Source organism: Palaemon carinicauda, chromosome 12 (genome assembly GCF_036898095.1).
Source record: "Palaemon carinicauda isolate YSFRI2023 chromosome 12, ASM3689809v2, whole genome shotgun sequence".
NCBI classification, from domain to species: Eukaryota; Metazoa; Arthropoda; class Malacostraca; order Decapoda; family Palaemonidae; genus Palaemon; species Palaemon carinicauda.
Genome location: NC_090736.1, coordinates 153,019,281 through 153,031,881, shown reverse-complemented (window position 1 = coordinate 153,031,881; position 12,601 = coordinate 153,019,281). Strand labels below are relative to the sequence as shown.

At 40.9% G+C, this 12,601-nt stretch overlaps 1 protein-coding gene across 1 annotated transcript in view; it reads right to left on the bottom strand.

Moving 5' to 3' along the window:
* Positions 1-12,601, bottom strand: part of LOC137651334 (DNA repair protein RAD50.L-like) — a 116,885-nt gene that overhangs the window by 27,077 nt on the left and 77,207 nt on the right. The window contains exons 15-19 of the mRNA XM_068384623.1: positions 4,289-4,377; positions 3,951-4,085; positions 1,386-1,534; positions 845-1,050; positions 72-241 (exon numbers count right to left, since the gene is read on the bottom strand). Coding sequence (XP_068240724.1) covers positions 72-241; positions 845-1,050; positions 1,386-1,534; positions 3,951-4,085; positions 4,289-4,377 — 749 coding nt within the window. The remainder of the gene's footprint in view (positions 1-71; positions 242-844; positions 1,051-1,385; positions 1,535-3,950; positions 4,086-4,288; positions 4,378-12,601) is intronic.

Below are 12,601 nucleotides of genomic sequence, written 5' to 3'. Positions count from 1 at the left end.
ATCATGCAAAACTTTTTCTCCTCACTCACTGTAAGAGTTTTTAATATGCTAAAACCAAATATACCCTTTACCTCCAACTCCTTAGTCGATAATCTGAGCTTACGATCCTTGAGAGCTTCCAGCTCATTCTTGTGTTCTTCGAGTCTATCTTGCAAGTCGCTCTCTTGTCTTCGGTAATTCTTAATTTCTTCCTCTAAATCACTCTGTTGTTTCATTGCCTCTTCCATGGTAAGGTCTCCATCTAAAAGTAAAATAAAGATAAAGGATCCAATTTTTAAGACCTTTCAAAATAAAATTTATAATATATACTAGTTAAGACAGCCTGTTGTGTAGCACACATGTAACTTGGTACTTTAGGATGTAATTACTGGTGTAATTTGAAGAAGGATGGTTTACAAATGACGAGATGTCTGTCACAATGACAAGAGGATCCAATATCTATTCAAAACTTTACTAGATAATTTTCAAGCAATGTAATAATACCTAAACTTAAAAAACTATAAGATACAACTTTTTGTGACTTGGAAAAATAATACTAAGATTGAAATACTGTATCAATAAAGACAGTGACTCCACGTAAAGCTCACAAAAGTTCACAATTTCAAATCCTTATCTATGCTGTCCCTCTGATTGTTAAGATTCCAATAACAAATAAAATTATACATGTGAAAACTTACAGTACTTTTCTGAAAAGCAAAATCCCTTATTGAAAGAAATATATCACTTTATTAATGGCAAATCACAGTTAATCCTTTAACATTGTACAATGGAACTAAGAATATACTGAAATACACAGGCTACAGACATAAGACCATAAAATGAATTTAATATAAATATTTCTAACCTCCACCTCCCAGTGAAGTTCTCAAATCCTCGATCTGTTCTTTCAACTGCTTGATTTTCCTCAGGTGGTTGTCCATCATCACCACATCACTGTGGACCGACGATGCGGTTTCTTCATCCCCGCATGTTATTTGTAGGATCTCTGAATTTGACTCGAGGCCAAATTTGATAGTCTCTACTTCTTTGCGATCTGTTTCCATCTCTTCCCTGAAAAGCATTGCATAAATAAACATTCAAATGGAGAGAAAAATGCCATACCAATACATTTGCTAGTTAAAAACCTTGTTTATCCCAGGTATAATAAATTTTAGATAAAGATTTCTAGTTACAAAACATTTACATTTAATCAAACATTTCACCAGAACTGCAGACGTCAATAACGACAAAATGGTGCATAACGAGTAGAATCTGAAGTAATGACATAATAATTCTCCCCAATCTGTTTATGGAGACCAATAAATGAAAAAAAAAAACTAAAGTGCAAGCATCTTTTAAATATAGTTAATTAGTCAAAGAGAAATAAGAAGCTATTTTTTACTTACTTCATTTTGTCTAAGAGAACTCTAGCAGAATTTGCTTGATCTTTGAGAGGCTTCAGGGCTACCATTTTCTCATACATTTTTTCCTCTTTCTCAAGCTTTTTCTTTGCTTCATCTAATTTCTTGGGGACTTTCTTAACCTTGTCTTCCAGCTGAAAATTGAGTAAATAAAAATTTTGAATGTAACATAATTCTAGAAAGAATTTAATAGTGCATGATCGAAGATAATCTCTTAGATCAATACTCTTACTTGTACAGGACGTATAAAAAGAAACTCTGTTCAAACCAGTTCTAAATTTAGAAATGAACTAATTTTCTTATAAAAGTAGAAATAACTGAAAACTAAAGATCATCCATTATTTCTACTCAACTATTCATATCCACTATTTCCTCCTCCTTGGAAGATAGCCACATGAATGATATTGAAGGTGTTTTCTTTTATAACAATTTTCCTTTCTTATACAAAAATAAGCCTAACTTTATCAATTTTTTTATGCGATCCTTCCGCGGGTAATTTTTGCTATAAAATTACCCCCTGGAGGTTAAGCATAACAGTTTTCAGGAGGGACAAAACAGAAGGGAGAAAAAACAGGCCTCTGCGAGTTCAAGCTCAAAACGCCACCTTGCGTTTTGGACACCGTCTTACAATACCATCAATTCCTTTTTTATCCAAAATGGGATCCAAAATAGTAGAAATAATCAAAGAGTACTAGAGGAACAGAGTTGTTCCCTACGCTCAACAACAATACATATATATATATATATACCAAGGCCCTTCCCCTAATTTTTGGGGTTAGCCGACATCAAACAAATGAAACAAAAAAGGGGACCTCTCCTCTCTACATTCCTCCCAGCTTGACAAGGGACTCAACCGAGTTTGGCTGGTACTGCTAGGGATGCCACAGCCCACCCTCCCCCGTTATCCACGACAGATGATGCTTCATAACGCTGAATCCCCTACTGCTGCTACCTTCGCGGTCTTCCGAGGCACCGGAGGAAGCAGCAGAGCCTACCGGAACTGCGTCACAATCGGTTCCATTCAAATTTGATCTATCCAAACAGGTTAAGTAATCTAAGTTTAATATCCCGAAGGACCAAAAAATTCTCTTCTATGACTGACAGTCAAAACCAAAACCCACTATTGAATCTGTAGAAGAGAATTTCAACTAAACTTCCATGAAATTACCAATAAACATCTTTAGTCAACTTTTAGTCAAGTAACTTGAAAAATTGTATATAATGATTTCTATTTGCTGACACAAAGCAGGGATAATAATAACATCAGGCTACTGATTTGCTTCATAAATTAATGAATATTACCATGAAACGTAGAGAGTAGAGGTCCCCTTTTTGTTTTTGTTTCTTTGTTGATGTCGGCTACCCCCCAAAATTGGGGGAAGTGCCTTGGTATATGTATGATGTACCATGAAAGATGAGGTTTTAACAAGATGGGAAGAAGTATTGGCAAATTTTCATTCCAACTGAGAGATTAATTATCCACGTTGTCACAAATAATTAGGACATTTTGAGTATGAAAAATCTTAATAGCAGTAGGAATATCAGACGATATCGTAAAATAAAAGGCATCAGAACTTACCTAAATTAACCTAAAGTATCAAGATACATTTCCGTAACAAATAGAATAACTGAGGCAAATATACATTGAGAAAACTGAGGCCTGCAATTCAACCCTCAAGTTTTTCTATATGAAATGGGGCACATGAATAGTGAAGAGTAGTAAAAGGGCTTACTGGGTAACTCATTGCCAATGTAAGTGAATGAAGGGTTTACCATCTTTGACTGCGACATAAAAAATGCAATGAAGACAATACAGTTTGTTTAAAAAAGGAAAATAGTCAGAAATAAAGAATTAAAATCTTGCAAACAAAGCAACTATGAAATTCTTAATTTAAAAAATAAGGGTGAGAACGGGTGTAAGAAATGAGTTAGCAGCTAGAGTGAATATGAATGTGTTGAGGTGGTTTGGCCGCGTTGAGAGAATGGAAAATGGCTGTCTGCTAAAGAAGGTGATGAATACAAAAGTTGATGGGAAAAGTACAAGAGGAAGGCCAAGGTTTGGGTGGATGGATGGAGTGAAGAAAGCTCTGGGTGATAGGAGGATAGATGTGAGAGAGGCAAGAGAGAGTACTAGAACTAGGAATGAATGGTGAGCGATTGTGACGCAGTTCCGGTAGGCCCTGCTGCTTCCTCCGGGGCCTTAGATGACCGCAGAGGTAGCAGCAGTAGGGAATTCAGCGTTATGAAGCTTCGTCTGTGGTGGATAACAGGGGAAGGTGGGCTGTGGCACCCTAGCAGTACCAGCCAAACTCGGTCGAGTCCCTTGTCAGGCTGGGAGGAACATAGAGAGGAGAGGTCCCCTTTTTTGTTTCATTTGTTTGATGTCGGCTATCCCCAAAACTTGGTTGAGTCCCTTGTCAGGCTGGGAGGAACGTAGAGAGGAGAGGTCCCCTTTTTTGTTTCATTTGTTTGATGTCGGCTATCCCCAAAATTGGGAGAAGTGCCTTGGTATATGTATGCAAAAAGAAAAAAAAAATGAAAATTACATACCTCTTGAATAAGCATTTCAACATCTTCCTTGGTTCCGAAATCTCGATGGCAAAGAGGGCAACAATCGTCTTCTTTCAGCCTTCCTATGAACCTATTTAGCACCGTAATTGAACTTGACAAATCTCCGCGCTCTTTCTGAGAATGCAAAAGTATTCTTTATTGATCAGTTTCAAGGAAAAATTCAGAGAATATATCTCAACCAATATAAAAAAAATATAGTTTAAACTTGCAACACATCACACCATTCCTTAATCCCTCAATTCTAATATCTGGTTGAATATAATTTATAACATGAAAAAAATATTCTAAATTCCAGACAAAATATGAAATGCACTTACAGTCCAGTGGTTTTTTTTTTCCTTTGATTTCTCTAGCGCACCTTCCAAGTCTTGTCCTTGACATGTTTCAGTAACCTTTTCTTCAACACCTAATAAACAATAGATACATTTGTCACATATAATTGTACCATAAACACCTTACTAATTAGAAACAATTTAACAAGAATACAAGCTCACATTTCTAGATTGATAGGTCAAAAAACAAGTCTAAAGACGTGATTTATCTTGAATAATCAAGTCTGTTAAGGCTGCATATCTATAATAATAACTGAATATTCAATAAAATTATTTATCAGTTTAAAAATATTTCATATATAAGGTGAGATTTTATAATCTTTTAATAGAGCTAGAAATCCAATGCAGAGGTACAATCTACACTAAGAATAACAGGTAATACCTACGAGTTTCCAGTTCTTGTTTAACTAATTCATATAAAAAATAACTAAAATAATGCCATAAAGACTACACTATTACAGAGATTTACAGAATACCTGAATGAACAAGCATCTAAATACTGTAGTATTAAAGCATGGCATACTAAAAGTGCTATTGCAACAAAACCAACAGAAATTGTTAACCTAGAAGTTCAAAGATCTATAATAAAAAAAAAATTCCTACGGAAATTAAAATCATAGAAGCTTATATATGTAAGATGTTTAAATTCAAATTATTTCACTCGCTTTGCCTAAAGGATAAATAAAAAAGTCCATAGGGGATGATTACTTGCAAGTTGTTGAATACTTTGAAAAATTATCTTAAAAATAACAGATGTTCCATATTTATTATAATTCACTAAAGCGAGATTAATCGGCCCAATGAGTAAAACTCTACTCTTGCAGAGCCGGCTGATTCACATCGGAAAGAAAAAAATATTTATATTAATGGTAAATAAATAAATAAAATATGTTATTTTTATTAATAAAATAAATTTTTGAATATACTTACCCGGTGATCATATAGCTGCAACTCTGTTGCTCGACAGAAAAACCTACGGTCAAAATACGCCAGCGATCGCTATGCAGGTGGGGGTGTACATCAATAGCGCCATCTGTCGAGCAGGTACTTAGTACTCCAAGTAAACAAAGAACCAATTTTCTCCTCGGTCCACTGGGTCTCTATTGGGGAGGAAGGGAGGGTCCTTTAATATATGATCACCGGGTAAGTATATTCAAAAATTTATTTTATTAATAAAAATAACATTTTTCAATATTAAACTTAGCCGGTGATCATATAGCTGATTCACACCCAGGGGGGTGGGTAGAGACCAGCATTACATGTTTACATTATTATGAGCTAAGTATTTTGTATTTCATTTTAGCAGTTATGCAAAATAACAAACATAAAATAAATAAGTACCTGGTAAGGAAGTCGACTTGAACAATTACTCTGCCTTTTTAAGTACGTCTTCCTTACGGAGCCTCGCGATCCTCTTAGGATGCTGAGCGACCCCTAGGATCTGCAGTATCAAGGGTTGCAACCCATACAACAGGACCTCATCAAAACCTCTAATCTAGGCCCTTCTCAAGAAATGACTTTGACCACCCGCCAAATCAAGTAGGATGCGAAAGGCTTCTTAGCCTTCCAGACAACCCAAAAACAATAATAAAACATTTCAAGAGAAAGATTAAAAAGGTTATGGAATTAGGGAATTGTAGTGGTTGAGCCCTCACCCACTACTGCACTCGTTGCTACGAATGGTCCCAGAGTGTAGCAGTTCTCGTAAAGATACTGGACATTCTTAAGATAAAAAGACGCGAACACTGATTTGCTTTTCCAATAGGTTGCGTCGATTATACTTTGCAGAGATCTATTTTGTTTAAAGGCCACGGAAGTTGCGACAGCTCTAACTTCGTGTGTCCTTACCTTCAGCAAAGCTTGGTCTTCCTCATTCAGATGGGAATGAGCTTCTCGTATTAACAGTCTGATAAAATAGGATAAAGCATTCTTTGACAAAGGCAAAGATGGATTCTTAACTGAACACCATAAAGCTTCAGACGGGCCTCGTAAAGGTTTTTAAATAGAACTTAAGAGCTCTTACAGGACATAAGACTCTTTCTAGTTCATTTCCAACCATACGATAAGTTTGGAATATCGAACGATATTGGTCAAGGCCGAGAAGGCAGCTCGTGTTTGGCTAGAAAACCAAGTTGTAGAACATGTAGCCGTTTCGGATGAGAATCCGATGTTCTTGCTGAAGGCATGAATCTCACTGACTCTTTTAGCTGTGGCTAAGCATATCAGGAAAAGAGTCTTAAAGGTGAGATCTTTCAGGGAGGCTGATTGTAGCGGTTCGAACCTGTCTGACATAAGGAATCTTAGTACCACGTCTAAATTCCAACCAGGTGTAACCAAACGACGCTCCTTCGTGGTCTCAAAAGACTTAAGGAGGTCCTGTAGATCTTTATTGTTGGAAAGATCTAAGCCTCTGTGACGGAAGACTGATGCCAACATGCTTCTGTAACCCTTGATAGTGGGAGCTGAAAGAGATCGTTCTTTCCTCAGATATAAGAGAAAGTCAGCTATTTGAGTTACAGAGGTACTGGTCGAGGATACGGATACTGACTTGCACCAGTTTCGGAAGATTTCCCACTTCGATTGGTAGACTCTAAGGGTGGATGTTCTCCTTGCTCTAGCAATCGCTCTGGTTGCCTCCTTCGAAAAGCCTCTAGCTCTCGAGAGTCTTTCGATAGTCTGAAGGCAGTCAGACGAAGAGCGTGGAGGCCTTGGTGTACCTTCTTTACGCGTGGCTGACGTAGAAGGTCCACCCTTAGGGGAAGTGTTCTGGGAACGTCTACTAGCCATCGAAGTACCTCGGTGAGCCATTCTCTCGCGGGCCAGAGGGAAGCAACTAGCGTCAACCTTGTCCCTTCGTGAGAGGCGAACTTCTGCAGTACCTTGTTGACAATCTTGAACGGAGGGAATGCATATAGATCTAGATGTGACCAATCTAGTAGAAAGGCATCTATATGAACTGCTGCTGGGTCCGGGATTGGTGAGCAAAATATTGGGAGCCTCTTGGTCATCGAGGTTGCGAAGAGATCTATGGTTGGCTGGCCCCAGGTGGCCCAAAGTCTCTTGCATACATCCTTGTGGAGGGTCCATTCTGTTGGAATTATTTGTCCCTTCCGACTGAGACAATCTGCCATGACATTCAAGTTGCCTTGGATGAACCTCGTTACTAGTAAAATGTCTAGACCTTTTGACCAGGTGAGGAGGTCCCTTGCGATCTCGTACAATGTCAGAGAGTAGGTCCCTCCTTGCTTGGAGATGTACGCCAAAGCCGTGGTGTTGTCCGAGTTCACCTCCACCACTTTGCCTTGAAGGAGAGACCTGAAGCTTTCCAGGTCAGACGTACTGCCAGTAGCTCCTTGCAGTTGAAATGCATTGTCCTTTGACTCGAGTTCCATAATCCCGAGCATTCCCTACCGTCTAATGTCGCACCCCAGCCTACGTCCGATGCGTCCGAGAAGAGAACGTGGTTGGGAGTCTGAACAGTCAGGGGAAGACCCTCTCTAAGGTTGATATAGTCCTTTCACCAAGTCAGACAAGACTTTATCTTTCCGGAAACCGGGATCGAGACCGCTTCTAGCGTCTTGTCCTTTTTCCAGTGAAAAGCTAGATGGTATAGAAGAGGACGGAGGTGTAGTCTTCCTAGTGACACAAATTGATCCACGGATGACAGTGTCCCTACCAGACTCATCCACAGCCTGACTGGGCAGCGTTCCTTCTTCAGCATCTTCTGGATGGATAGCAGGGCTGTAGGTTGATCGTCTTGTTCAGCAACGTCCTCATCAGAGGGTTCCTCATCCGAAACTGATGAGGAAACGGCAACGGAGTGGGCAACGTCTGACTCGCTGAATCCGGTCGCACTGGTGGATGCATGACGGAGCCGGACGCAATATCATGGCACTGCTGCACAGTCTGTGAACTGTCAACAACCATGGGTGCGCGAGGAAGTACAGCGTCAACCCGAAACTGTCTAGACTGTCTGGGTTGTGCAGTCAACACCCTACCGGGTTGCTGAGGTTGACGCACTGCGTCACAACAAGTCACCTCTGCTGGTTGTTGAACGTCTTCCTAGTGACACACTGAACGTCAACAACCACCTCCGAGCGTCGCTTAACGTCAACGTGCGACTGGCAACCCACACTGGGTCGCATCGGTGGAGGAACCACCTCAACTGGCAGACGCGAGTAGGATACCTCAGCGTCAACAGGGCGCACAACCAACCGGTTGGAAGGTTGTTGGCCAGAAGGTTCTTCTCAGCATTTAAGTCCTCTATCAAGGACACAAGCTTGGACTGCATGTCTTGCAGCAAAGCCCATTTAGGGTCTACGGGAGCAGGTGTGGCAACAGACGGGGTTAGCGACTGAGGCGGAACCATTTACCATCCCTGGAAGCCTTGTTATGTGTGACATAATAGTACAGCAAAACTTCAAAGGCTCGACAAAAGTTGAGAAGTTGACCTGTAAACAACTTGGAGCGTCTCCTGGCTAGGCGCCAGGGCGAGTCTACCAGAATTGAGAAGTCTATCTGGGCAGAGGCATGAACTCCCAAGCCGAGAACTTCTCTCGTGTCATATCAGACTCTCGCTCTATAAGCCAGTTTAAAAGAAGGGAAATCAAAGGCTGTATCCCTAAAACTCCTCCTGGTGCAAAAACCAGTCGCCTAGCCAACGTAACGCTCTCTAGGAGAGCGAGAGAGCACTAGCTTAACAACAACGGCTTCGAAGTAGCTAGGCCTAGTGTAAGTTCTGACGTTTAGGCGAACGAGGAGCAGCAGTTACAAGATCCGGACGAAGATCCTTAAAAAATCATCATGATTTAATTAAAGTCCATAGGAGGCTAAGCAGCTTAAGGCTCCTCTCCAAATGACAGAGTCCTCAAAGGAATATCAGTAGGAGGGAGAACAGCACTTTCTCATCTACAGGAACCTTGTCCGATAAAAGCTAGGTTATCTCAGTGAGTCTCTCACTGGTGCATTAGTAGCAGACCAGAAGGCAACGTCATGTAACTGCTTGACAGTCTGTGAACTGTCAACAACTGAACTGTCAACCACAACAGGTGCGTGAGGACATACAGCACTGGTGCATTAGTAGCAGACCAGAAGGCAACGTCATGTAACTGCTTGACAGTCTGTGAACTGTCAACAACTGAACTGTCAACCACAACAGGTGCGTGAGGACATACAGTGTTCACTCGAGACTGCTTTGACTGTCTATACTGGGCAGTCAAAAAAACTCTAGAATGCGGAGGTTGACGCACCGCGTCAAAACAAAACAACTTAGGTTGTTGTTGTAACTCGCGAACGTCAACGGAGGGTTCCGTGCGTCGCTGAACGTCAACATGCGGCTGGCAGGGTACACTGCGCATGGGTGGCGGGACTCTCACAGCTGGAGTGCGGGAGAAGGTAGCCTCAGCGTCAACTGAACGCACAACCGTGGTTGGTTGTAGGTTAACGGGTGCAGCGTCAACCTTCTCCGCACGAAAGTCCTGCATTAAAGATGTTAACTGTGTCTGCATGGTCTGCAGCAAAGACCACTTAGGGTCTACAGTAGCAGGTGTGGCAACAGACGGTGTTACTGCCTGTTGCGGTACCGCTTTGCCTCTCTTAGGAGGTGAGCAGTCGTCGGAAGACTGCAGCGAGTCCGAACTGACCCAGTGGCTACAACTGGGCCGTTGGACTTGCGCGGAAGGGACCGACTTGCGCTTAATAAGCTGCGAGACCTTGGTCCATGGTTTCTTACGAGAAACCTCTTCCGCAGACGAGAAGTAAATGGGCTCTCTCGTCTTTGTGTGGGTGGGGCGATCTTGGGTAGATACGCCCGAAACCACGGAGGGAAACGTCTGTTCGTTGATCAAGGCCTGACGAACCCATAAGTCGTTCGACATTACTTCTCCCCTGGGCTTGGGAGCTTTCAAGAGGTCCCGGACTAGGTGAACGACAGGCACGAACAGACGAACCCTCGGACGCAACACTGTAACACTTTGCGCATATCACTTTATCACTTCGATTTTCTGTTTTGCACTTATTTCACTGAAATCGAAACTTTTACTGATTTCTACCTGAAACACGCAATTCTACCCTTCATTAAAAGGTAGTAATTGCGAAAACAGTCGTATAATGCAGCTCATTAATACTAGCAAAAACAGAAAACATATATAAAGATAAAGAATTCAGTGGGTGGGAAAGAGACTAAACACTAGTTCAAATAAACTACGTTTACAATCTCTCACCGCACATAGCCTGGGGACAAGAATAAAACCCTAGAAACGTTTTACCTTCTTCCCCGTACAGCGACTAGGGAGGAGAGTAACACGAGAACAACGTTACCCGCTTGAACGGAACGTTTTTTCTCCTCTCTCTCCCTCCGTCTCTATCTCTCTCTCTCTTTCTCTCTTGATTTCGCACCTGAGAGAAGAGCCCAATTATATATCGTCAAAAAAAAAACATGTTATTTGGCTAAAGGAAAAAACTGAAAGGTTTTCCAAATAAAAAGTTCCTTTAATTTAGAATTTAAACCATTAAAGCTAAGAAAGAATGAACGAAACGTCAGAATCGATTTACTCTTACTGCAAAGTGAAACCGTGATACACTCTCTCTCTATCGTAACGATAGAGCGCATGTTGAACGTCCTGAACGTCAACAACTGCGTAGTCTAAAAAACTAAACGTTAGTTCATCTTTGAAAACAGTACGAAGACTATCAAAGAAATTCTTTCATAAAATATTAAATTTAAAAAGTTTTAAATTCTTTAAAGGCTAAATACGATATAACGGGCTCAACGTTGATTAACTTCGGTTCCAAGTTAGGACCGCCTACTATCAGGAAAGGTCGCATATAAACAAAACATAAAAATTTATTTTTATATGTTTATAATAAATGGAAAGTTAATCGAAGAGGCCTAATAAAGGCGGAGAGATATAAAATATATAGATCTATAACGTGTTAAGCAAAATTACTAAAAACCTAAACACACTTCCGTCTAAGGGAAGGGTCGGCCATTTAAAAGTTAAAGAGAGTCCATACTCTCTTTGTCACCATAATTAAATCTATCCAAAACGAGTTCAAGTTTTGAGATGAAGATAAAACCCCTGCATAGCGAAAGCTCAAAACTAGAATAGTGTACTTCACCAAATAGTTGTGAAAACAAATCCAGTTAGTAACAGCGTATTAGTAGGTCTTGCCAGTAGCCCGACAGAGAGAAAATTGGTTCTTTGTTTACTTGGAGTACTAAGTACCTGCTCGACAGATGGCGCTATTGATGTACACCCCCACCTGCATAGCGATCGCTGGCGTATTTTGACCGTAGGTTTTTCTGTCGAGCAACAGAGTTGCAGCTATATGATCACCGGCTAAGTTTAATATTGAAAAATATTAAATATAATGGATGAAAATATATTGAGGTAAAAATCTGGGATAAATACAAATTTAAATCTCATCTATAAGGGAGTAGTAAAAAAATAGAGGGTAGGGCATGAATGTAAAGAGAGTTCTGTATGAGAAAGTGATTGTAGCAACTGTGATGTATGGATCGGAGTTGTGAGGAATGAAAGTGATGGAGAGACACAAATTCAATGTGTTTGAGATGAAATGTCTAAGGAGTATGGCTGGTGTATCTCGAGTAGATAGGGTTAGGAACGAAGTAATGAGGGTGAGAACGGGTGTAAGAAATTAGTTAGCAGCTAGAGTGGATATGAATGTGTTGAGGTGGTTTAGCCACGTTGAGAGAATGGAAAATGGCTGTCTGCTAAAGAAGGTGATGAATGCAAGAGTTGATGGGAGGAGTACAAGAGGAAGGCCAAGGTTTGGGTGGGTGGATGGATGGAGTGAAGGAAGCTCTGGGTGATAGGAGGATAGATGTGAGAGAGGCAAGAGAGCGAGCTAGAAATGGGAATGAATGTCGAGCGATTGTGACACAGTTCCGGTAGGCCCTGCTGCTTCCTCCGGTGCCTTGGATGACCACGGAGGTAGCAGCAGTAGGGGATTCAGCATTATGAAGCTTCATCTGTGGTAGATAATATGGGAGGGTGGGCTGTGCCACCCTAGCAGTACCAGCCGAACTCGGTTGAGTCCCTTGTCAGGCTGGGAGGAACGTAGAGAGGAGACGTCCCCTTTTTTGTTTCATTTGTTTGATGTCGGCTACCCACCAAAATTGTTATTTTTATTAATAAAATAAATTTTTGAATATACTTACCCGGTGATCATATAAGCTGTCAGCTCTGCTGCCCGACAGAAAAACCTAAGGACAAAATACGCCAGCGATCGCTATACAGGTGGGGGTGTACATCAACAGCGCCATCTGTCGAGCAG